General features: G+C 37.6%; 1 protein-coding gene across 3 annotated transcripts in view; it reads right to left on the reverse strand.

Annotated features, from left to right (window-relative positions):
- The window catches only part of SMOC2 (SPARC related modular calcium binding 2), a 139,751-nt gene that overhangs the window by 78,200 nt on the left and 34,402 nt on the right, over positions 1 to 27,149 (reverse strand). For all 3 annotated transcript variants that reach the window (XM_068185149.1, XM_068185148.1, XM_068185150.1), the window contains exons 2-4: positions 16,254 to 16,425; positions 3,784 to 3,890; positions 2,573 to 2,672 (exon numbers count right to left, since the gene is read on the reverse strand). In XM_068185149.1, coding sequence (XP_068041250.1) covers positions 2,573 to 2,672; positions 3,784 to 3,890; positions 16,254 to 16,425 — 379 coding nt within the window. The remainder of the gene's footprint in view (positions 1 to 2,572; positions 2,673 to 3,783; positions 3,891 to 16,253; positions 16,426 to 27,149) is intronic.

Raw genomic sequence — 27,149 nt, forward strand, 5'->3', positions numbered from 1 at the left:
TACTAAATAGAAAAGTACAAAAGGGAATCAATAGTGATCTGGAAAACATCAACACTCTTGCAAGGAAAAAGAACTCCAACTCGGTTATCCTAAACAGATGGCAATTTTGAATATATACTTGAAAATGGGAGAAAGATGCAGTTATGCATCAGACTTTCATTTTGCAATAAGCAAACTAAGTTTTGCTTTATTATAACCCAAAACTGTCTGAGAAAATGTGTAGCTGCCTTCTCTGTTGAATGAGAAGGTTTCTCCAGGGCTCTCAAAACTGAGTCCTTAGCCAATACCACTGTAAAATCCCCTAGCATTTCAAGCCTTACTTCCAAATTTTGCTGTGGCTGGATTTCTTTCCTGAGGGACAAAGGAGAAGTGATGAACAGTAAAACATGAGAACACTGATACAAGCAGGGGACAAAATGTGCAGAGATAATCCCACAGGGTTTCATAACAACTGAAAAATTACCTGCAATCTTTCCATGGATCAAAATCAGACTCTGAATACTCACCTGTGCCCTGGAGCAGTTTATTTATGTCTGAGGTACTAAATTTAATTTGAGTGCTACTTAGACCTTGACCTTAGCATTTCTGTAAAAATTATTTCCCTTCCCACCCCTCCAAAAATGAGCTGAAGCATTCTGGCAGTTTATCTACTAGGCACATGAATTCCTTTGAGAGGAACAAGGGTTAGGTTCCTGTAGTGATATAGAATAATTCTCATATTAATTGATTATTTTTCTGGGAACTACACTGCAGTTGCTCCTCAGTAATACCAGTATAAATACAAAAAGTGAAAATATAGAAAAAATTCAACATTTTGAGCCAAAATAGTGCCATGTGTTATAAGACACCTGAAAAACAATTATTTATTGAACTTTCAGCATCAGCATAACCCTTTTTTCACTGATGTCAGTGAAAGGACAGGCAAGGAGGATATAAATGGAGGACGTAAAAATGGATTTTGCAGAGAAAGAAACAAAGGTGCACTCTCAGAGAAGCCCTGGCTACATACATGTAAAAACATCTCTACTCAAAATTACACTGAAGCACGAAAGTGCTGTCCCAGCCATTGCATCATAGAATCACAGAATGGTTTGCAAGAGACTTTAAACTTCATCTCATTCCAAACCTCTTGCCACAGGCAGGGACACTTTCCACTAGACCAGGTTGCTCAGACCCCCATCCAACCCGGCCTTGAACTTTTCCAGGGATGGCACATCCACAGCTAAAGAAGACACAACCATGTGTCTTATGAAGATGCAGATCAGTCATAAAAGATAATGACACTAAAATGAAAATGAATGCACACTTTCCCCTATTTTAAGGTTTCTGAATATTTTATATTATTTTTCACAACTGAGTCTTGTTTCACAGTGACTTTTCAGGCTGGATTAAAAGGAATATTCTGAAGAGTATTATTTCTGGATAAAGTTTACCTACAGGCAAGATATAGAAAAATTCTGCAAGTCATTTTAACTAGAAAGACCTCAAGAATAAAAATAACTTTCTATAAACTTTGCTGAAACTTATGCAGTGGTCTCTTCTTTCCTCCATCTATTCATTAAAAACATCAATGTTGTGCTTGAATGACTGAAGTAGATCAGGACAGGTAAATTCCCTGATTCACTTTCTTTTTCAGCTTTGTTCACATTACAGGATTGGCTTTTTAAAGCTATTTCTTCCACTTTCTGACAGAGAATGGTGCTGCAGCACAATCAGTTAATAGATAGAGTGTGAAAATATTTGTAGAGCTATTTCTGTACAATTCTCTCAACCTCAAGGGGTGTGAACAGCAATTCTGACAACCATTAATACACTCAGGATGCATATTTATCATCACTGTTAATGAAATAGGGTCAGAAGCAAACACCTGAAAAACAAAACTTGTTAATTGTCCTGATGGAAGACAAAAGGCAGCATACAAGTCAGTGAGTTTGATTTGCCAGTTAATTTCTGCAGGCAGTTTTTTTCATTTTGCTCTTAATGCTTTTATTTTATTATTTCTCCTTTGGATTTGGTCATTTGTGAAATGTGCTGTGGGAGTTCTTTCATTAGGCTATGTTACAAATGGTCACTCCCACTGTGTTTTTCCCTGTACTCTAAATATTGAATTGTCAAAAAATATGAATCCCTCTGAAAAGTTTTTGTAATGGTTTTTGTGCAGGAAAGTTTATAACATAAAGTACTATATCAGCAATTCAGTCATCTGGTTTCATATATGGACACATAAATATGGTATAAATGACTACTACAGAAAACTTTCAATAGCTAGATTAATGTACAAATAAAGTAGATAGATCCTAGAATCACAGGAAGGCTTAAGTGACCTCAGAGTGGCAGTGACCTCAGACTTCATGCACAGCTACATGAAAAGCTACACCAACTTCTCAGAGCCTCATCCAGCTGAATTTTACCAAACCCCAAGGATGGGGCATCCACAGCTTCCACCACCATCTGTTTCTCGCCTGAACCACTCTTCAAGTGAAAACTTCTTTTGCTTAAGTCTAATCAGATGCCACAGATAAACTGCTGTTCATGACATGCCATCATAACTAGCCAGATAAAAAAGATTTACCTGGGCAGCGGGGAGTTTTGTGGGCCACAGCAGTACCACTGATAGGACGGCCATTGGGAGTGACACACCAGCAGTATCCAGTGTAACTATGGCATTGAACCTGTCAGAAACAACAAGAACCATGTGCAGCTTGTCAGCAGGTGCCTGTTAACCCACAGCATTCATGGCATGTGAGTACAGAAACTTATCCAGCAAACTGTATCGACAAAACCTAGAACAATAACCCACAATGGGCCCATCTCAGTCCTATATATGATATTTTAGCATAAAGCATGTTTCAAGGTAAGTGTGGTAGGTCCTTCAGAATCAAATGGAAGAGAAAACTATTGAACTATGTGGTTGTTTACACCCTGTCTTAGACGAGTGAGGTGCAGGTGTTATAAAAACCTCACAAGGAAGCTTCTCAAGGGACATATAAACTGTTCCTGAAACAAGCAATCCTGAGTTTTTTCCCACATAGAGAACATATTGTTCCACCCACTGAAGGAGCAGGACAGAGTGCTTCTGCCAGCATTATTCATATCCCAAGCTGTCAGAAAGGAAACTCTTGGAATTCCGCTTAAAAACCAATTGCATTATATTTTCTAAGGGCCAATATCACTTGCCTCATCATGCTTAAAAAGAGAAAAATTGTCTTCTGCACAACTCCAAAACCAAAATGCAGTACAGAGGGAACAGAAGGGGATCATGATTGGAATATATACCTCAGGATAAGTTTCTAACTGTGTTCCTTCTGAATTCCGTGATCTAAGTAAATTAGTCTCAGACCACATGCTTGTGAAGAAATTCAGCAGAGAACAAAGAAGGATTCTGTATGATTCATGATTTAGCAGTTAATATATGGACTCCAGTTGCAAGATTTCTGGTTCAAATCAGGAACAGATCACAAATTCCAAGCATTTTACCATCTGATGAGTATTCAGGGGGCTACAATAATGACTCAGCTGCCTCCCTAGAAGAACAGGGAGTGTATTACACAAACAGTGGTAATGTTTGGCTCTTTTGCTGGCCAACTGTGAAAAAGAGAACAAGGACTCAACACATAACACAGATTTTCCTTCCTTTTTTTTTTTGTTTGACATGTTGGTATAAATTACATTTAATTTTGAAATTACATTTCCCTTCATTACATATGTCTCTTCCTCAGCCTTTTCAAACACATATACTCTGACCTTCCAGTCATGCAAGGCACTGAATGAAAAATTTTAAACCTGACTATATGTGCCGTCATCATTGCATTCTGGGATAAACACTTGTTGAAATTCTTTGCGAGCTTGTTCTTGGGTGTACTTCCTCTCAGCCACACATCTGGAAACATCTAGAGAAAGGGAAAAGGTAAGTCAGTTGGACGATGCAATATGAAAGAAAGGTAGGTGATCATCTATATTATGAAAAAGACAACCCTGGGACTCATGCAGAGAGAATCAGAATTTTAATAAGTGAAAATGTATGATCAACTTGCATTATTTTTAGGGAAGAAAACCAAGACAGGACAATGATTTATGGACAAAAATCCATAAGTGGGAAATGAAATTTAGAGATGCCTGGACAGACAAACTTCCTGTTCCAAATGCCACCAAGGAGTAGAAGTCGAAACAGGGCTTTTCCTCTCAATTTAACACAGCAATAGCTGCCACACTGCACACCACAATATTCTTTCAGAGATGGTGGCAGCAACATCTTTCTAGTGCTTCAGGAAAGGCAAAAGACACAGGAGAAGCACAGCTGGCTTATACTTCCTACTTACTGCAGCTAGGCAGCAACTTCAGCTGTGACTACAGATGTCCCAACCAGGCTGGTAAAAAAAAAAAAAAAAAAAAAAAAAAAAAAATATATATATATATATATATATATATATATATATATACACACTGTACAGTGTACAGTGCAGGAACTTATTGGGAAGGTGATTAAATAATAATTTTGGATATGAATGATTCATATTATGCTAAAATTTAATGTGACAGTTTATGATTTAAGCATGGGACATCAAGTCTACCACATGCTCCTTTTTGTCCACTGTGAGGTCTCTTGCATCATCTCCTTCGTTACTTGGTATTGATCTCCATCCAAGAGACCAAACAGCAAACCAGCCAGCTTTAATTCACTGGCTTCTAATGGAGCTTCTGGTGTCTAACAAACTATATTGTCTACTACATATACTTTATTTCAGTTATGCAGCCAAGAGCTTAAAAAAGACACACAACAATGCAAATTTTAGCATGTTGCTGATGCAGAATCAGAACTTCAGAATCTGCTCAAGCTAAGCAATTTCAGAAAAAATGAGAATACCAGGCAAGCTTAAGGTAGTATTAATGACTTCAAGATGTGACTGTAACATCTGAATTAGAATGGTTTCAAACATATGAACAGAGAAATTTGCTGCTTCTGATCCCTGTTTGGTTTAAAGACTGTGACAGAAAGTGGTTAATCCAATTATAAGGCTAAAACTGTCCTGTGATTACCTGTGAGACAGTGGTGTTGTGGTGATTCATTAATGCTTGTGCAGTTCTTCAAAAGCATGGGAACAGCCTTTCTAGTCCATGCAAGGTGCAAATTAAACAGAATCTGAACAGTGAATCAACAGCACTTGACAGAGGTTTGCATTCCTAGGGGCACACAGGTGAGCCAGCTGAATTCCCAGTTCCCCAGGCACTCTCTCTGTGCCAGTATGATCCAGACACACATTCACAGAACCAGCCTGGAAACTTAGTGGAATGGCAGAAGTTTCTTTTTACAGGGTAAATCCTTCACTTGTCACCTCCACTGAGTTTTGGATAACTCACCTGGCAACATTAGCATTAAAAAATCCTTCAAAGTCCTAGGCAATCTGGTGTGGAAGTGTAGCGTAAGGAGGACAGAAACTTGTCCCCAGCATGTGCATTCTGAAAACAAAATTTGGGCCCCTTAATTCTAATCTTCCAATTTCCCTCCTGATCTTGGATTCATGTGCACTAGTTCTGTGTGTTATTTTACTCTTCTCAAAGGAGCACTATGAGAGTTCATGTTGCTAACATGCCCCAAATACAAATAGTTTCACTTCGAAAAACTATATTTCAGTCTTAGCATCATTAATTGTACTATGCAGTTTCAGGAGGGATACTTACAGAGATGAAATGATAACTGAAAGGGACAGAGCAGTTCAAGCATCCAGAATTGTGAGAAAGAAAAATAATAAGGAACCGAATTAATCTGTACTGTGGCACTTTAATAGTTTTTTTCCTCCAAGGGAGAAGTATAGTCAATGTACTGTACAGCTCAGGTAAAATCTGCTAATGAGTGCACTGCCAAAGATTTTCTTTGGGAAAAAAAAAAAAAAAAAAAAAAATTAAGCAAGCTTTGGTGTCGTAAGCATTCTTCTGAGAATGGTTTGGTTATACAGTACTTAATAACATGTGGTTTTAATGTAGCTAGTATTTTAACTGAAAATAAATCACTTCTTTGTTGGACCTCTGTCCTCGTTTTTCTAGAATGACATGTGGTTTAAATGTCTAAAAGGAAAAGTGATATAAATTCCATCGTATAAGGTCTCTGGTATAGAACCAGCAGAGTTGTAAATTATCTTCAATAGTTGAATTATCCTAAAAATACGCCAAGAAGAGAAGTTCTCCAAAACTGTCCACCACTTGTTCCTAAACAGCCTGATGCTCTAAAGGCCTCCTATTCATGGATGATCTAATATGCTTTAAAATCAACAGTCAACAAATTTATTGGAATATAAAATTCACATTTGAAGCCTTATTTTGTATTATATAACCATAGAAACATTTTAAACCTGTTGGGTATTACTGTGCTTCAGTATAACAAAATAAAACCATGAGGAAGATCTCTTATCAAGTTAAGCATCTGAAAGTGTGTAAAGTCAAAGTACTATTTCCAGTTCTGTTTTTTTTTTATTTTACCGAGATATTACTGCAGAAGAATAATTATGACACAGAGTTGAGGTCCAAACCTGACAGAAGAAATGTAATCAGGTGATCAAGATAAAAGGAAAAAATATAAAAACTTTCATACTCAGAATATTAATGACCATTAAATTGTTCATTTAGAGGAGCTAAATTCCTTCCAAATAAAAAAGAGATCATTGAAGAGAAAAGAAATTATAATATTTTCTATAAATTTGTAAGATTACACCATCTGATTATCTGCCTCTGTGCCCTGATGGCAATGCCTTCAAAATCTGTTGCATAACTTCCAGAAATTTTTCCAAAGAAAAGGATTCAGGACATTTAAGGGCAATACATTTATACAAAATAACAGCTGAAAAAGAATGAAAAAATTATTTCCTGAAATGATTGGAAGAAAGGCTGAAACTTGAGCTCACATCAAAATATCAGACAACAGATAGTTGTAGGGAAACCCATAAGTGATGGGTGACATCCTAATCCATAGGGAGAAAAACCTTTGACATGGCCATTGCTCATGACCATTCAGCAAAGGCAAATCTGGAATTCACTGTACAAAATCTCCTTTGACTGCACCCAGACAATTCTTGTCCACAGTCCCCTCTGTGCACCTTGTAGAAGTGCAGGTAATGAAAATGCTTCACATGAAACTCAGATTAATAGGATGAGTCTAGATTTATGTGGTTTGCTAGAATTAAATTTACATAAATGAATCAATCAATCAATAAATACATCTAAGGGGATGGGTAACAGTAAAGTCTCTCACACACAGATTCAACTTTGCTATTTATCTAGGACAGGAATCATTCAGATCAGGATGGACCCTGATTATTTTGAAATGAAGACCAAGAATGAAAGGTGATAGGACTGACCCAGTACCTCTGTGCTGACTTATCAGCCCACAGCTTTTGACTTTTCAGCATTGCCCTGACAAAAGCAGGCTAAAGTCTTACAAGGTGAGCAGTGTCCCTCTGGTGATGAACCTGAGAGCAGAGGGGACTCTGAGGCTGCTAGGTTTTGGAAGGATGACAAGCACTGTGTAATGCTGCAAAGCTTTTTTTTTTTTTTTTCTTTTTAATCTGTTTTTCAAACTTTTCAAACTTTCTAGTGGTAAAATAAGGGGCTTGAAACAGTTATAGGTTTCTTACTAGAGTTCCCACTGTACTTTATTTCTCTGCCTAACTAAAGTATTAATAAGGAAGCCAGCAGACTCAAACTGGATTCTGGTATATGACCTGGTAAAAAGGCCATTAGGTTCTAAGACCTGTTAAAATCTGGCTGAAATGCAGCCTAATTTGCCAATGGTCATACAATGAGAAGGACTAATTTTGCAGATAGGCATCTCCAGCTGTAATTTGGAATTTTGTCAATTACTAACTCAGTGAGACTTTATCCTGTCAACTCCAGGTAAATGGGCTTTTACATCCCACAGCCTTGAGGGGAATCAGGGGAAAAAATATCTCCTGGCATAGAAATGGAGCTTGAGTTTACCTTAAATCAGCTCACTGGGACTCTGTTAGCTGTCAAACTGGATTGGTACAAGGCTTATTGCATTTTAGGACAGTATGCTGGCCAATGTGTTGATTGTACCTCTGTGACTTAGCACCAGGACTGCAAATGCAACCAGAGATTTAATAAGATGAACGCATCTTGAGGCGTACAACAGAAGACAAAAATAAATGTATGGGAGTGGACAGAAAGACACAGGACTTAAGAGAGTACAGAGTTGTAGCTGTTTGGGCAGGTCTTTCTGAATGCCTTGGTGACAATTCTGGCTTCCAGGGGAGACCAGAGACCAGAAAGCACAAGTAAAATAAAAAATAACCTTAATTTTGATCTAAGTTTCTCTGTGCAACAGGGAAAACTTTCACCTATGAAGTGGTGCCACTACACTGCTGCAGGACCTTCCTGAGATAGCACTGAAGTCAACAGGAAATTCTGGAAATAGAGTTGACCTCACAAACAGCACCAGCTTTACTTGGAACTAATCTCATTTTATGCTTTATTTCCAACAGTACAGCTCTGAAAACACTGAGCTTCAGGGAAAAAATATGCACCAACTTCAACTCTGCTGGTTAATCCTTGAATAATATATCAAACAGAGGGAAGTTTATTACTGCAAAGTAGAAGTTTATCATTATAACAATGACACAAACTCCTCAAGGGTGTAAACACCATCTCTAAGGTGACATTCAGTACAATTGATTTACAGGCATTTTGGGGCTCTACAGGGAGTTCTAACCCAGATTCTCTCATGGAAAAGTAAACAGCTTGCCAAAAGTATAGATAAATCTCTTGCAAAGATTTCAGTTTAGTTCATCCAGTATTTATTGGTTTGCTATGTATCACAATAGGAATAAAAATACCTTACTCAGTCCCAAACTGGAGCAAATTTTGCTTGCTTTGCAAGAGATTATTGTGTTTGAAACAACCTTGTTATTTATTTATGCAAAAAATACACTTCATCCTTTACTTACTTATTTTATTATAGATGGAATATTCTGTTGAACATATCAGAAAAATTTACCACTCTGTAAAAACTATATATAAAGTTGTTAACTTAATCATTAGAAGGTTTCCTTGAGAGCTTCCCACAGAGAGTCTGCTGCTCTTACACTAAAGAGAAATCTTTTCTAAAGTCACATAGATGTGAGCAACCAGACCTAGTGTAGACACACATTATCCAAAGACCTTTCACTGTTTCCCTTTGCCCCTCTATTTTGCCAGAATACCTGTGTACACTTGTCCTTAAACTTAGAAACATGCAGTGCAACAAGCTGTTTCAAATTAGCTGTTCACATGAGCAGTTTACTGAATTGTCCTACAAACTAGAATTTATTTCTGCTTCTGTACTTCTTTCTCACTGCTGTACCTTTTTGGTAACTGGTAGTGATATGATAAAAGTCAAACAGTCTTTATTTGCAGTTAATTTAGCGCCAAAATTTTATTTGGAGTACAAGACACCACTCGGTTTATATGGAATAAACCACTCATGAAAATTTCCCATTATATTTGACCTAGGTCAATGTATATTGTAAAGAAATGATTGTGTCTAACAGCAAAGCAGATAAAAAGCTGTAGCCTCTAGTGATAGGAAACACGTAGCAAACTATACATGCTGAAAGTATCAGTTTTAAAGATCCAGAGATATTAGCCTCTTGGTTTGGAAAGGATGTCAGCACAGACATTGAGCCTGACAAAACCATAAAATAATGACTTGTTCCTTCGTGACAAGAGCTGGCCAACTCTTTCACTATTTATTTTTATAGCTGCTTTCTGGATTCAAACAAAACAGCAGAGCAATCTCAGCCTCTGTTGGCATCTAACAGACAGAGCCAGGCAGCGCGGGGTTTCTTTGTTGTTTTCTTTTTGCTTTTGCTTTTTCTTATTTCCCCCTACATTTAGAAACACACAGCCATTTAGATATCTAAGCTCTGAGATAAAATAAGGAATGCTGTGCTGGATTCCCTCTTGGCACACTATTTCAGTTTGCTAACAGTTGCATTTGGAGAGATACAGTGTGATTAGAACTGAATCAAATACTTCAAGAAAAACAAAAGCAACAGCTTTCTGAATTTTTAGATGCCAAAGGCTACACTGGCTTTCTGAGAAGAGCAGAGATTTGATAGTTTGGAGAAGTCTATTTCGCTAATTCTTGCACTGAAATCTGAGAAGGTTTGCAAAGGTTTGTGGCTCCTAGTCATCGGTGCAGTATTATTGCTTTAGCACTCTCCACTTCTTTTAGGACCTTCATTTTTTTATGACATCTGAAACTCAAACTAAAAATACAAGAGCAGAAATAAAAACTCCACAAAAAACCCAGAAAAAGATTACTTTCAAATCAAATTGTTGTACTGCATATTTGATTTTATGAAGACTCATTGTTTGTGCATAAGAATGCCCTTACATGCCTTATTTCTGTGCAGACTGGCTTCATAAAATTCTGCTTGGAGAAATATTATCAATAAAAATTGATAAATTTAAAGAGGGATAAATCTATCTCCAGAAAACTGTGGATATTATTGCAGTGTTATTTGTCTTGTGTTCAAAGTACCCCTAGATACATTTAAAAGAGCAAAGAATATTCCACAAAAATAATCCAAACATACTTAAAACTTTATTAATTTCCATTAAATACTAGACAGTATAATCAGAAGCCAACTCCACTTGCTTTAAGAGATAACATAAATTGTAACTTCTACATGTTGATACCTTTTTTCACCATATTAGATATTTTGTTTCTCACCACGGTGGCTTGATGCGTAACATTTTGACACATAATATAAATGAAGACTCAAAATCAAAATGAGGTTGGGTTAACAAGTACTTGTATCAGGATTATCAGCATCACACTCTGGAAACCTGCAGTCATCTACAGATTAAACACAGTGCCTATAGTGAGAAAATATGCCTAAAAAAGGAGGAGACAGCTCCTAGCTGAAAGTATTTTAAGACAAAAATCTGCCTTATAATCAATCTTCCTCCTGTGATTATTTTCAATAATCCCAAATTTAGTACCACTTCTCAACGTATTCTTTTTTTTAATATGTTTTTCAAAATAATTAAAAAACCTGCATCATTCTTATTTCTTGTTCCTCCTTAAAGATGAGAAGAAAAAAGAAAAGGGAGAGGTGAAAAGGGAGACCTGAGGACATGTGAAAACTGTCCTGTTTTCAATGTACAGACTGTGCAAGGTGTCACTCTGTTCGGATTTATTTTTAAGACTGACACCTTGGTCCACTCCCACTTTCACTCAGTTAGAAAAAGAACCATACCTACTCACTTCTTTTTTCTCTCTCCAAATGAAACATCTTGGGAGCATATTCTACCACCCAAACACATCCCTCAGGGCTGCCTTCCAGGCAGCAGGTGCACCGGCCAAGGCAGGGTCCCTGCCCACACTCTGAGCTAAGGGACATGCTCAGGCACTGCCAGCACACGTCAAACTCATGCCCGCCTGGCTCACAGGCAACCCTGAGCTGGATGGCAGCCTCCATGGGAATTCTGGAAAAGGTGTGCGCTCAGAAACCACATCCAGCATTTACAGCCCAGTTCTCTAGCTAAACAGCAAGAGTAATGTCTCTCCAAATTATGCTTGGATTCATTAATTATGGGACCAAGATTAACTTGTGGTCTCAAAACAACTACTGCCCAGCAATGCCTTAATTCTCTGCACAAAGGGAAAAATCTTGTTAGCATGTTTATCCAAAGACAGAAATTTTAACTTATTTAAGCATGCTTTAAATCCATTCATTAACTCATTGTAATCATAGTTTAAATGAGTGAAACTTTTCACTACTGCCGAAAGCCCTGATTTAAAGAAACAAATGCTGAGTATTCTCTTCTTTAAGGAAAGCAAATGTTAAAATAATTGTTTTATGGGAAATTTCATTCATATTTTGACGTGCTTTGGTTCTTTATATGACTTGTGAGAACGAAGATATTACCTTTTGTTATATCTATAATAGCTCATGAAAGAACAGCATTTTTAAACAGTGAGGCTCTTTAAGATACCATAAGTGAATTGGGCTAAACATGACCTACCTAGGGTTTCCAACTGAGAAAGGGGATGTACGTAGCTACGGAATAACAATGACACTACTCCATGTGATGGCTCTGCTTGGAGTACTCACAAAGCAGTAAGCCACCGTTGGGGCGACATCTGCAAATACTGAGTATGTACTCAGACAGATTAAATTCCAAGCCCTTCTGAAATTAAATATCACTGTGTCAAGATCCTACATTGCCATTTTCAGAAAGGACCACTCAGAGATTTGTGCAAGTCCAGTTTAGAAGTTTAGAAGTTGCCTATACACCCAGGTTGCTGTTACATGATGATAGTGAGGTAAGGAAATGTGATGTGAGCTGGCAGTGAAGATTTTATAGTGATTGACAATTTGTATCAAAACTCCAGCCATCAGAGAAGTCTTATTTTAGTGAAGTACTGGTAGAGAAGCCACAAAATCCAAGTGCCCCAGCTGGAATATTTTAAGAACTCTGTGATAGGGTAGAGGTATGCTGGTAAGATATATATGAATTTATTTCTTCATTGATCACAATGCCAGAATACCAAATCTTACTACTGAGCCACTTGCTTAATACATTCAGAATATTAGTCTCCAAGGCCCCAGTTATGGGCCAGGTACATTCACTTAAAAACAAACTGAGAAATGAAATGAGTATTCTTAATGCTATTTAGGAAACAGAAAGCGAAACAGAAAAAGAAAGTAAAAAAAAAGCTGAACAGCCTTAAACCTGTAAAAGAAGGCACCTCTGTGCATGCTGCGTGCTGGGAACAGTCCTTGGCCCATCTTTTCTCTGAGCCACATACATACAGTCCTCAGAAGAGCACAGTTGGCTAGTGCCCAAAGTGCAACAGGGAGTATTTACCACCTTACCTGCCTGGTGCTCATACTGTCTCCTTGCATTGCTTAATTAATTTGTGCGGACATAGCATCTCTTTCTTTCTGAGCAGTTTAAAAGCAATTATATTGCTTTTCCACTTCTTGTATGTTTTGTTCCTTTGGCTATGCTGGGCCAGATTTCCTGTGAAGCATTTGTGTGTGCATGTGGCTGATCCCCATCACAGGTGATATTTTAACAGTACTAACTATTAAACAACACAAGTAGTATTTCTCAGCCTTCAACATACATTTATTTATTAGATTGGCAATTTCATTGCACAGTAAATGTCTGTGTCAAGCAAGTGGCCAATCTCCAGAACTTCAGAATTAAGATTTTGTTAGGAAAAGTATCCAAAAATGTGGATGTTCATCTACAGTGTACACAGATTATTTGAGAACTTAGAAACTCCAAAGGTAGGCTGGAAATTTTATAAGATTTTAACTTCTTATGGCATTTCCAAGTTTAGCAATGGATTCCAGCAAAGGCTGGAAACAGACTTCAAATTTAAAAAAACATAAAATTAATGTCTTAAAAAAAAAAAAAAAGAAAGCTAACAGAACAGTCTATTTTGATGCTTGTTTTGTTAAAGGTGGGTTGTCTTTCAGAAATGAGAGAAAGGTTCAGGGTTCATTCATTGTCAGATTTGTTTAAACTGTTTTGATCTCTGCTGCAGTCATCAGGAGCTAGAATAGAAGTACAAGGAAAAAAATTGTTTAAATGCTGCCATTTCACTGTGATCTTTTAAGATCTAGGATCTAAAAATCATTTCCTTTGCAATGCTAAAGAATTGCCTGGGCTGAGCACTCTTGCTGTGAATGGAACTTGAATTAGAAAGGAAACCAGCACACACAGAGCAAACTATCCCTTTGTACTTTTTAGTATTTAAGTGTTCAAAACCAAATAGATGAGAAAAATGTTGAGAACAGGTGAGAAAGAGAAAAAAGAGTCAATATAAATTTGCCTTTCGAAAGAAAAAAGAAACAGAGAAAGCAGACAAAAGTCTGGTAATCATTCAAAATTCTTTATGGATGTTAAAAGAAATCACAGTTCTGAATATCTAAGCAAGAAACGATGGACTCAAAATTATTCCAAAAGGCTGTCAACATAAACTGTCAAGGTCTTTAGTTTTCTACTGAATACACTGAACCAAATAAAGAGCTAGTCATCATTAATTTAATTAAAATTGAAAAGCTGGAAATATTTTGTTTTTAGAGAAGATTTTTGTGAGGTGAATAAGGGGTTTTTTTGGAAGAGAGGAGGAGACAGACTTAAGATTGCCTTTTTTGATCAATGGTGGATGATTATCATGGCACAGATTTAAAGTTGTGAAGTCTCTACCAGGAATCACCTCTTTTCTCCCTTCACAACATTCAGATGAAAACATGCATGTTTTTTTCTCTTTTACCTACAAGCTCAAAACTTTTTGAAAACCAATGCTTTAATGGGGAGTTAGTGTGGATGTCTGTTTTTTCAGTGGTACAGACAAACATTTCCAAAAGGATCTCTTTTTATTCCTACATAGAATGAAAGTAAATTCTGAAACCTTGGAAGTTGCTCTCTAATGAAACATCACCTTCTGGTTAACCCTACTAAAACAACTGCCCTCTGCTTTTTGATCAAGCATCACCTGCAAAAACAAATTTTACCACTCAAAAGCAACTGGCTCTAAAGGTCTTAATCAGAGCACTTCCTTGGCTCTATCAGAATGTTTGATATGACTATCTGAACTAGCCCTTGCAATGCTAAAACTGAAACTGCAGCTAGGCCAATGAATCATCTTTTTCTTCTTTAAAACTTGTTTTTACAGCTTGAAATATTTCTGATGATCACAACCATAAGTAGGAATAAAGACACTGGTCACTTCAAAATTTAAGACTGTTTTACTGAATAAGAAATACTATGAAAATGTAAAACTAAAAGAGCACTTGTCTCTTGCTGATACTGACTAAGTGCATTATTGGCAAATATCTGCCTATTACCAATCAAAGGAAAAAACATTTGATTGAAGAAAACATGCTGTGTACCAGCAATATTTAAGGTGACCAAGGTGTCTAATTCCAATTCTACAATTCTACAGTATGCATTAATAAATAAACAGCAAATGAGTACTTCTCCAAATTACAGCTATTGACTGCAGAAAAATTGGACAGCATCAATGAGGAAATCTTCAGCAGAGCAATATTCTCATCTTAATGAAGAAAACTTCTTGCAGATTACTTTTTCAATATGGTATAAAAAACAATAAAGAAAACCACTCAAAACTAATTTCCATAAAGCTCCAATGTCTAAAATGAACAAATACCAAGTACCAAGTGCACAATAATTGTCTCTGTCGTTCATGAGTGTAACAAAAGCTTTGGCTCAGGTAGCTTCATTATGTTATCCTTGCTCACCAAAGTAAATAGATCCATCACGTAGTACAATGGCTTACTATGAAGGGGCTGAAGAATGAGGATACTGTTTCATCCAGGCAGAAGATGAGACAGAATGTCTCTTTGAAGCAGTCTTGATGCTTCAGAGGTTTGCAGGAGCTAATGGAGAGAGATGATGTAGAAAATTGCCTCCTACAGGTTGAATTGGTGTGGTCCCTGCGGTTTTCTTTCCCCCGCCCCTACCTCCACTCCCTGCCACTCTCTTTAGGACAGAGGGAAAAGTAAATCTTTATGACCACTGCTATTCTTACATATTATTCTTAGATTTCTTCTAGAAAGATCGCTGTGTTGGGAACCACCCTACACTTCAGTAAGGAAGGTGCATTGTCTACCACCATGCTACTCTAAAAGTTAAAAGATTTAACTGCGGATATCATGTTTGGCTGCTTGTCACCAAAATTCTCTAAACAGAGATCAGAAGTAAGGAGTGGATGACATAGGCAGGAATGGCCTATGAGGGGTCTATGCATATGCATTTTTTTTTGTTTTCACTTTTTCTCACTCAACTCACCCTACCACCACCACCCTTGCCACACTATGTGATTGCAGTTAGGAAATACAAGATTTAAATTGACCATCTCAAACACAAAATACCAAATTGTACTAGACCGGAAACCTTGCAAGATAACTATTGTAAGGGTTTCTCTGAACCTGCCAGTGATATGGTCCTTCTGAACAAGGACCTGGCCATGCAATTTCCTTAGTAGTAACTTAATGAAAAATAGGTTGATTTGGGAGTCACAATTTTGATGAAGGCTCAAAATTAATTCTCTTTAGATAGAATATTGTTATAGAAATAACAGGATTGATTTCAACCCATTTGCTTTTAGAAAATTCTTCAAGCCCAGCACTCCTGGTTTTAAATTCACAGACGTTTCAAACACTATTTTAGGGTCTATTATTTTTCATTGTGGTCAAGGGAAACTTTGATTTTCTCACCTTTGCAGTTGCCTCGGTAGGCTATTTCCAGCTGAGGGTCTTTGCATTTTGCTCGTTGAAACTCACACCGGGACAGAAAAGTTCTTCCATCAGATGCACAGAGTGATTTCTGAGGGGAACCTGCACAGTCCAGGCTGCATTCTCTGTCTTTGTCTTGGTCCACTCTCAAAAACTAAGAAAAAAAAAAAAATGTTGTAGGAATGCTATTCCCATGTGAAAACTGCTCTGTGGTCTCCTTCCCCAGCAAAGACATACAAATATTACCCAAAACTGAAAAGAAAGTTCTGCCCTTTTTGGGTATTCACATATGAGCTGATTCATTATATCTGGGGTCTTTCCACTGCTGCTGTGAAATGGCAGTGATTGCAACATCTCCATAACAAACACTAAATCCAGTATCATAACTAGGAAGCCTCTGAATCCCTTTCAACCATTATGAACCTCAAAACAGTAACTTGGAGTTTTTGGAGTGAAAATGGTGATTGAAGAAACATTCTTCACAACAAAAATGAGACAGCAATGGATGCTTGTCTATTTTATTAGATATGTATTAATTATTCTACAATGACAAGCCGAAAAGTCTGTTCTAAGACCCAAGTAGGATTTTTAACATAAATATTCTCATTGTGGATATCAATGTGTCTCTTTCTAGTTTTGACACAAAGTACACTGAACCCGACCTAACTGTTCATCCCTCCAATGCCAAGACAACAAGGCTGATGAGTTTGGCATCATCCTCAGCACTGTAAAAAGAAGGAGCTTCTCACCCTGAAATGCGCTGCCAAAAAAAAACCTAATCAGATCTGATGCCGCTAAATGCCAGCCAAAAACAAAGGCAGATAAAAACAAAGGTAATACTTCATCTTCTGAGCTCTTGAAAAGCTGAGACTAGGGAGAAGGTGAACTCAGTAAGTACTCAGATGAATTTTTCTCTTTATGCTTCTTCTGAATGAGCACAAAACTAAGCAAGACATACAGCTACCAGAAGGTAATCATTGTCCTAAGCATCATGAGGTGCCCAAGAAAAGATCTGTATCCAGCTAAAGCCCTGTTTTCATTGGTTCTAATTCACCATTACAAACCTCAAGCAGAGAAAATTTTGAACTTCATATAAGAAATGAAATTAGGAAGAGGAAAATTTCAAGGAAAAAAAAAAAAAGAGAGAACAAAGAGGAGTATCTGGGATTAAAAATTTAAAAAAAATTTGCTATGTATAGTTCCCCTGCATTTTATTACACATAATAAATATATAAAGAGAGTTCTAAATCTCCATAATCCTCATACTTAAAACTGTGGTCTATTTCCATTTCCTATCATTTAATGTGAGGAAATACAGTCTGCATGAAAATGGAGAGATGATCTCAAAGGTATCATTTTGAAATAGTAGTCATACGGTTGGACTTTTACCAGAATTTTTATATTTTAGTGGCACAGTAAGATAAAAAGGAAAGCTTCCTTTTCCCAACATTTTTGAGCAATCTTTCACTTTTAGGAATAATTAACTTCAGAAGCAAATTACTCACAAATTACACACAAACCCCAAATTATTCTCCAAGGAATCTAGTCACAGAGTTCCAGAAGTGGAGGACAGATTTTCCTTGCTCCCCATGTCGGTGTTATTTTGCAGCTCCTTCTTGCTGGCAGAAATTAATAATTAGGTGAGCTGAGTGGGAAGGGAGAGCAACTGAAGTCATATCCCTTCACCTGCACAATGAGTAACAGTGAAGATAGACATCCATGGCTCTGAACAACCTCCAAACCATGTTGGTCTCCAGGGCTTGCCTGGGTGCCCTGATGAGCTGCACTGTGGGAGCCCTGTGAGGTCATCCTAGCTTCCCTTTCTTGCCTGGGAAGCATCTGCAGGATTCTGAGATTAGGCCTGCCTATGACTATAAAAAGGATTTCTGAATGAAAAATGGACCCCATGGGTCCCCTGGCAAACAAAAATTGATCCAGTCCTCTGCTTTGCCTCCGACTTCCCCTGAGGATTGGTGATGGCAAGTCAAGTGATTTCCCTCTTTCTATTCTGTGAAGTAAGGAATACAGCCTTTCTGTGTGTAGAAGACTACCCTTCTGTAGTCTTATGTAATGGCTACGCACTTTTCCACCCTTAACTTATCCTCAGCAACATCCCCGTTGAGAAGAGAACTAGTTTTCAAAAGCACAGTAAAGCTTTGTGACCCACAGAGCAGATCAGAGGACTGAACCCAGGCACCAGAAGAAAATCACACACAGCAGCAGTCTAGCCCCTGTACCATTTTTTTCCCCAGAGTTTCCTCATTTGTTCTGTTTTGAACTGTTGCAGGAGTTAAGATGGGTATAACTGACAGTAACACTGTGGACAGAAAATCCCCTTAATTGTCTGAGGAACAAAATCCACTCCCTTGAGAGTATAATAGTTCACAGATAAAGCTGTATTTTAAAGGGCATTTATCCAAAGAGTTTTATTTAAGTATTTTATTATTTCAAAGCCTTAGAGGAGATTAGGGCAAATTAAGGGTTGAAGGATATTCAAGCAACCTGCAAAAGCAGAGGATGAAGACAAAACAACTTGAATAGATTATCGGTTAGCCAAACCTCATTGGAGAATTTGGGTTGTACATTTAAACAATTTCCACCAGCCTAGTGTAACTGAGGGATTTAAGAGCAGGAAGGACAAAAAGGCAAGCAGCATGAAAGAGAGACTAGAAAATGTATTTGGAAAAAAAACATACCGAAAGTATGTGATTGACATTTGGAAAATACTTCATTGTCATCTTTACTACAGCAGTATAGGATGGTACAAATCAAAATCAGTACTACTTGCTCACATAGCCAAAGGAATTGATGAACACATCAGAAACTAATGCTGAAACAAGAAAGGGCTATGGAATTTCTCATAATATTTGCTACTCGTGCAAACAAGAACAAGCATAGTCAGTGACAAAAAAGATGGGATCACATTAGTGCACAACTTAGAGCTCTGCTTTCCTATGAAAATAGTCCTTTTGATTAAAATAGGACAAAGCTTTTGTCCTATAGGACAGGATGGATTTTAATTAAAATAGTTTAAAGAGAGAGAAAAATGTTCCAATACAGACCAGAATGTGACTCACTCTCAGTACTGGTCCATCTATTTCTGTCTTTGAATTCATTTAACAAACAAGTGTGTTATTGTACAAACATGTGATTCACTGAAAGACAAGCTTAAAGCAGCATTTCTGTTGAATACTGGTAATGACTGAAATTAGGCCAACAATAGCTGACCAACCTGAGATGGAATTATTTTGAACAACCAGCAGAAAGTGGACAATTATGGTTAAACCCTATTAAAAAGCAAAACACTTTTAACTGAGAAGTGTTCTTGCCCTGATGACACAGAAACCAGCCTAGTCATGTTTCAAAAAACTGGTTTCAACTAAAAATTGTTCCACACATTAAGAGGCACAACTCAGCTGGAATCGCTGTAACTTATCTTCTCCTTTACATTTCAGTATCATTCATTTCAGCCTTTCCAAAGCACTATATCTGACAAGACCCAGCTTCCAAAGGACTTACTATTCTGTACTAGGCATTGCTTTAAATTCTCATGAAGTATTTCTGAAAAGAAAGAATGAAAATGGGGCCATAGCAGAAAAATGTTTGATTTTAGGTTTACCTCATTAATAAAAGCGAATCATTAAAATTATTAGATATGTGTACCCATTTGACAGGTATTAGCATTTCTGAAATATCATTTACTGTCATATATTTCTGGCATTATGGAATTCCAGCATTTTCCTTCACTGTCTCACACCTCAAAGAATCTTAATGCTGGATGAAATATATCACTGATGATCCCAGTGATCTTTCATCTGTTACTGAAGTTCAGAGTATGAAGTAGTAGACACATGAAACCTTGCTTAAACTGGAGGAAAATATTTCTGCTCTGTTTTTCGCTGTTTTCTGCTCTATCTTTCCCCTTTGTTTTTGTCACTGGTGCCACATCTGGGCTACGGACAGTCAAGATGCTTATTTCTTCTTTCTTGCAGTCAATGAGAAAGTTTTTCCGGTACCTTAAGAATAGGATAATGATGGTTTCCTTATTGTGCTATTAAACTATTTATCAAAATATTATGCATATATAACCTTGCTCACTGCTGTGGTCTAACACATATCTTTACCTTACAAATATCTTTACCTTATGCTCACTCTTACACAGGGCTTCAGTGCCATTCCCTCTGGTCTACAGCCTGCAGCTACATCATTGCAAGGGCAGAAAAGGTCTTCAGATAAAACTGAGTCACATGCACACCTTTGCATTTCTGGTGCACAGATCTGTTACCCCCACCCTTTGTAGTTCAGAGAAACTCTCCTTGCTTCTTAGCAGATGACAAAGTATAAGGTGAGAAAAATGGTGCTTGGCTAGAGAGCCAACAACTGGATACACCTGCAAGCAGAACTGCCAGCCCAAGAAAGCAGAAGAGTCAAGAGCAGTGTTTTAGTCTGGCCATGGGGAGCACCAGCATCTCTCTGCACTGGAAGAAAAGCTGACAACAGACGCACTTAAGCTGAGGCGTAAAGATTAATTATTGACTCTGGCTCAAAGCCTCTTAAACAGTAATGGGAAATGCTTTACTCTACATTTCATAATATAGTGCACAGCTGTGGATTTTCTTTTGTTTGATGCCACTGTTTGATTAATCTGAGCAAGGCAGGACTGTTTCCCCCCCCCTTTTTTTTTTTCCCTTAAATTTGGGCATGCTTATCTCTAATACTTGCAGTCCTGTGGAGACCTCCTCAACACAAACAGGCTGTACATAAAACATAACTCATAACCATGCTAAATTATTTTTAATTTGCCCTAATATAAGTTTTCTTAATAAAGCTGAAGACCAGGAAACCACTTTTTCTGTCTGTGGATAGAAGCCTTCATTCTTTTCTGTAACACCAGCTTGGAGTCTGTGGACTATGAAAAAAACAGACATTGAATTCCATGAATTTGGATAGCTCATCAGAGGTTTTTAACTACTCTTTCTGCAATTTACAGATTCCTTCAGTTTTGACTGGACCTATATATCCTCCACTGACACTAGGTATTTAAGCACATTAATAGCAGGGGGTTTTTTTTTGTTTGTTTGTTTGCTTTTTTGTTTGTTTGTTTGTTTGTTTGTTTGTGGTTTTTTTTGTGGACCCCTTATAACTGATATACAGATTTGCCTTTTCCCTTTGACCAAGTGAATGCTACTTTCAGAATCTAAAATACAGTTCAAGATTGGTCGTAAAACAACAGAGTAACACCTCATCTTGGAGGGCTGAAGGCCAAAAGGGCCTGAAAAACAAGCAGAAGAGAGAAGATGGATTCTAGACATCACTGATTCACTTGGAAAAGCATACTGAAGACTACAGTTTTGAAAGGCAATTTCTTTATTCTGTATCTGGTTACTGTGAGATGTTGAATATAATGGTCTGACTTCCCTGCTGCTGGCATGGGAGGTCTGCAAACAAACTATGGAGCAGTGCACTCTAAAGTGGCTCTATGCTGAGAGCTTTGTGCTGGTGAAAAATGTGCTGATTTACAGTGATTTATGCAGTCATGCTGTTTCTTTCTGATAGATGCCTGACAGGCAGATGTAGAAATCTCCAAGCAAAGAATATTTTGTTCCCTCTGGGCTTGTCTAAAATGGAAAAATGAGCTAGGCAACAACAACACATGTGTGTGTGTGCGTGCATGTGTGTGTGTATCTGCATACATATGCAAGTTATAATCTGTAAAGTCATATTCCCATGTGTATTTTAGAAAAAGGCAATGATGTTTAAATATCCATGCTACACTCTGCCCTAGAGAACATTCCAATCAGCTAGTCTGTCTCAGTCTGCTTCACTGAAACACCACTAATTTTTCAATGTTTATTTCTTTATTCTCCCAAGGAACGAAGCAGAAGGTGATCTTCATGGGTCCCTTCCAACTCATATTCTATGATTCTAAAGTAAATTTACAGAACAAACTCTACTCTCATTCCAATGCCATGGGAAAGCATTCAGCCCTAGCACTGAAATGGATGGAAAACTTAAGTTCTCCTTATCCCTGTTATTAAGGACAGTACCAGAAGATACCTTCAATATACCTGCTCTGTATAACTGCTGTACTCAACCAATCTTAAACAGATTTGTTCATCTTGTGCTGTCCCACTGAAGCAAAACAGTCCTTAATGACTGTTCCATGACAAACCCAGAATTGTGTACTTGAAATTATGACCTCCTTTTGTTTACAAACATACAGGACATCACCATTAAGGTTAAACTTGCATGGAGGAATTTACACAAAAGCCATCGCACATTGGGCCTGTGCAGCCTTAAGAAAAAATTACTGCAAGGAGACCTCAATAATGTGTATAAATACATAAAGGTGGGTGTCAAGCAATAGGACAAGAGGAAATGGGCAGAAAGTAATGTACAGAAAGCTCCACCTGAACATAAGGAGGAACTTCACGGTGTGGGGGACTGAGAAGTGGAACAGATTGTCCAGAGAGGTTGTGGAGTCTCCTTCATTGGAGATATTTGAGAAGCATCTGGATGCAATCCTGTGCAGAGCACTCTAAGAGAACCCTGCTTGAACAGCAAGGCTGGACCAGATGACCCACTGTGGTCCCTTCCAACCTGACCCATTCTGCAATTCTGAGACTAATCAGACAGGATACTGGTGAGCCAGAACATGCCCATGCTTGCTATTACAGCAGGCAAGGCCATTTGCACTTACAACAAAGAATCTCATCAAAACGTTTCTGTCTCTTCTCAAGGGTTCTTGGTGTGCATCAGAATGTTCCCATTATATTCCCCTATCAGACAAGTGAGCAGATTACTGATTTCAATGAAGTTATCTCAAACTTGAGAAAAAATGAATATTTGTTCTTTAGAGTTCATTATCCCTGTTTTTGCAAAATTTAGTGACCCAGCCACAAGAGTGCAGCACTCTCCAGGGCAGCAAGCCATGATCATGGTGTCATAGTGTGGAACTAATTGTGTAGACTACAAAAAGTAGAAATTGGCAGCTTTAGGATAAGCTTCACCTGCCCTGGAAAAGACAGATCATGTCCTAATCATCCCTTCTACCTTATGAGCTGGAGAGTCTGATAAACTAGCTCTCCTGTAATGAGAATAACCTATCCCATAGTGTCAAAAAAAAACAAAGCAGAACAAACTCTCAAAAACTCTCAAAGTCCCAGGTTTCACACAACTGAAACAGAGGTAGAATCTAGGTTTCAAAAATAACTTTATCAAAGGTCTCCTGTAGGTTGCGCATTTGCGGGGGCATGCAGGAGGCAAAACTGTCTCTAATACCTGCTGAGACACTGTTTTCTTGAAAAGGGCCATGTTAAACCTTTGCACAGACACCCCCCACCACCACTACCTTTGCTTCATTATATTTCATGAAACTTTTCATATATAACTGATGTATAGTCTCTTTCCCTACAAAATTTATCCAGGATGGTTGAAATAAACAGCTAGAATATGCAATTTCACTGAGTGGGAAGTTGGAGTTTGGGTTTGTTGGGTTTTGTTTTTTGTTTTGTGGTGGTGTTTGTTGGTTTTTTTGTTGGGTTTTTTTTGTTGCTTTTTTTTTTATCACCCAGTATTAGTACTCAAAGTCAGTTCCAAGTTACCTGCATATCAATTAGAACAGTGTTGTAATTTACTCCCTCAGTGCTTGGAGTGCAGTAAAACTTTTGGAACCTCATTGTCAAAACTACAGTCTCCTCTTGTAACAACCAGCACAGAAAATTATTAAACAGGGTTATGCTTTGATTGATATGTTTTGCTTTGGCATGTTATTTTTTAAATGTTTATTGCTTTAACAGGTGGGTTTTTTTTAAGTGACCTCTCCTTTGCTGTATTGATGGAGGGATTGGGGAGGGGGGGTAAATGTCAGCAATGTCAGCACATCCATCATTTCTTTTTACTGCTGCTTCACAAATTACTAAAAAAGGCAGAATATCTCAGTTGTGCGACCATGTAAACTAAGAAGGATTAGGCTGAAACTAAAGCAAACCATGACATACATTCTCTCTTGCTTTCAAGAAAGCATGAACACATGAATGCCAGAAAATGTTACAAGAACAAGAAGTCCAAATCTACTCTTTTTTCCTCTCTATGTCTTAAAAAGAAACTCAAAGGTAGATAAACCATACCTCTTGAAGGGCTATTCTCTTCAGTAGCTTAATTCTAGGATCTGGTTCCATTCCTCGTAATGTAAATATACAGACACCAACAGAAGCAGACTTGGGCTCCAATTGAGTAGCACTCAGCCATAGTGAATCACCCTTTCAGAAGGACCTTTCCCTGATTCATTTGAATGCTTCTATATTAGTCTTTTCAAGCACAAAGCACTCATTTCAAATGAGTCACGCCAGAAGCTGCAAAATCTGAGCATCAGAAACAATGTATGAAAAATGTTTTGGCACTGACCCCATACAACTAAAATAAAATAATGGTCTTAATTTTCAAGACATGATAAATACTATAAGCAACCCTAAAACATACTTTATCTGACTACATTCATTCATTTCCAAGATGAGGACTCCTTCATATTTCATGAAACCACTTATTTTTGTAAACATCCTAGTGTATTCACTTTAGAAGAAAACAGCTAACACATTTAAGGGCAAATTATCTGTAACCTTTTATTTTCTTCCAAAAAACAGGTTACCTAACTTTTCAGTGGTAAGAAAAATCTTCCTGTGATTTTTTATTATAGTTATTTTTAACTTCACTTTAACATAAACAGCTGGGTTTTTTTTTCATTTTGCAGCATCCAAAATGTTAAACAGTATTGAAATGTATGGTTTGCATTGCCTGTAAATTGAATGTTAGATTGGGATAGAAAGCATGACAAACTTGTACAGTGCTTAAAACAAGCTAGCACCATCTGTATGTACACGTAACTGTAAGAGAGAGCTCAGCCTTTTCATTTTGTCAGTGTCCAGTGGCATCACTTCTCTTGGTTTCAGAGTATTACCAGCAAAGTATACAGGTTCAACAGAGTCAAAAACCTACAGATATAAAGACCTTTGGTTACTAGAGACAGGACAAACTAGCATAAATTTAAGTTGAAACTCAAATTGAAAGGGTTTCTAATCTGAAGGTATTCTATTCTGCACCTACTACAATCCACTAGTTGCTGGCTGTGTCATGTGTCCAATGCTCTGCATTTGTCCCAAGTCAGTGGTAACTTCATGCCCTTCATTCCTGTGGTATTGTTATTCATAATCTTTTCTTTGGCGGGTCGCTGTCATTTATAGAGTTTCTTCTCAGTTGCCAGAAGTCACACAGAGAGAAAATAAACAGAGAAACAGTGGGATGCATTGTCTATGTATTGAATTATCCTCTAGTTTACTTAAGCTTTTCATAAGTACTGACCCAGCTTTCAGAATACAAGTGGGCTAGCACAACCATCCTGTTAGCCAGTTTCTTGAGACACAGCTAATCTGTTTGGCTAGTATCTTTCATAACCTCAGCAACAACTTGGGAAAATAGACAAGTTTTACTTCTTAGTGTTGTTTAAAGGCCGCTTGTTTGAAAACTACTTTGGCTTCCAAAATATTGAAAAGCTATTTTAAAATGCAAATAAAATCTAAGTGAGATCAACATTTCTATATTTGAGAGATTTGGTTTAGGATTAAAAAATATCAGTACACACCATTTAAAGTGTCTGAGGTAGCTTAAACCAATAAAATTAAAGGCAATGACCTATAACTCAAAAAAATAAGCTTTAGGTTAAACCTCTGTCACAAATTCCAGAAATCTCCAGTACACAGGACATGCAAAACTCTGAAAATGAGCTTCTAGATGGTCATTTCCAGTGTAAGGTATCATTTTTCCTGGAATCATGAAAGGGGGACTTCCTTTCCTATGCTCACCTTTGCTCTCCCTGAACCACATGCTGAAGCAGCACTCCAGCTGCAATTTCACTGAGGGACGTCAAAAAAGAAAACTTCATAAGAAGCACTTACCTCTGTGCAAAGGAAATCGTTTATTAAAGGAATAGAGGGACCCCCTCAAAAGCTAAAGTGAAAGAGTGCTGGATGTTGCATTGCAGACTTGTAGGGAACAACCTCCCTTTGTGGGAACAGAAAGGCTCAGCTAAATAGGGCTTTCCTATATCTGAATTTCTATGCAACTCTATTTAGTGCCTATCATGATCGGCAGGCAACTGGCCACTCTCCATATGGCTGGTTGCCTTCTCTTCCTGGGGAACTAAAGAACACAGAGGCATCTCAAATGACGAAGACACAGTATGAGACAATATCACAACAGAGCATTTCTTTTTATAATTTAAATCAAGTAAGCAACTGATTCACGCAGGGCAGAAACTCGATAAGACATCAAAGGTCTAATCCCCAAGCCATAAAGCTAACTTGCTGACAATAACTGCAGAGCTCTCACTCTCTTACATTTATCACTGCCATCAGCTCCTTCAGAACAAAGTATTTGGGAAAGAAGGCAGGCAGCTGAGTCTGGGAGGCAGATTTTGCTCTTGCTAAACTGCGGATCTTAAAATAACATGTTGCTAGGTTTAAATACTGTCATCTTTAAAAAGAGGAATCATGCTAAAAGTAAAGGGTATTATAGTACACATTTAGAATATACAAGGGTTTAACAAGCCAGTCTAATGAAAAAAAAAAAAAAAAAAGCTTTCCACAGGGAGACAAGAACTGTAAGCAGTTTTCTCAAACCACTGCCAGTTCTATTTCCTCTCAAGTTTGGAGTTTTATGGAATTCTTGTGTGTTTGTTTGTATGTTGGGCAAAACCATTTTTCCTTTAATTTAAACCATTGTTTTCCAAGGAAAAAAGTCATTAGGAAGCCATTTATTTCTATTTATTATGAGGACTGTTTCAAAAGAAAAAACCCTTAAATATGAAAGACAAAATTTTGTGTG

This window comes from Anomalospiza imberbis, chromosome 3, assembly GCF_031753505.1.
Source record: "Anomalospiza imberbis isolate Cuckoo-Finch-1a 21T00152 chromosome 3, ASM3175350v1, whole genome shotgun sequence".
Taxonomy (NCBI): Eukaryota; Metazoa; Chordata; class Aves; order Passeriformes; family Viduidae; genus Anomalospiza; species Anomalospiza imberbis.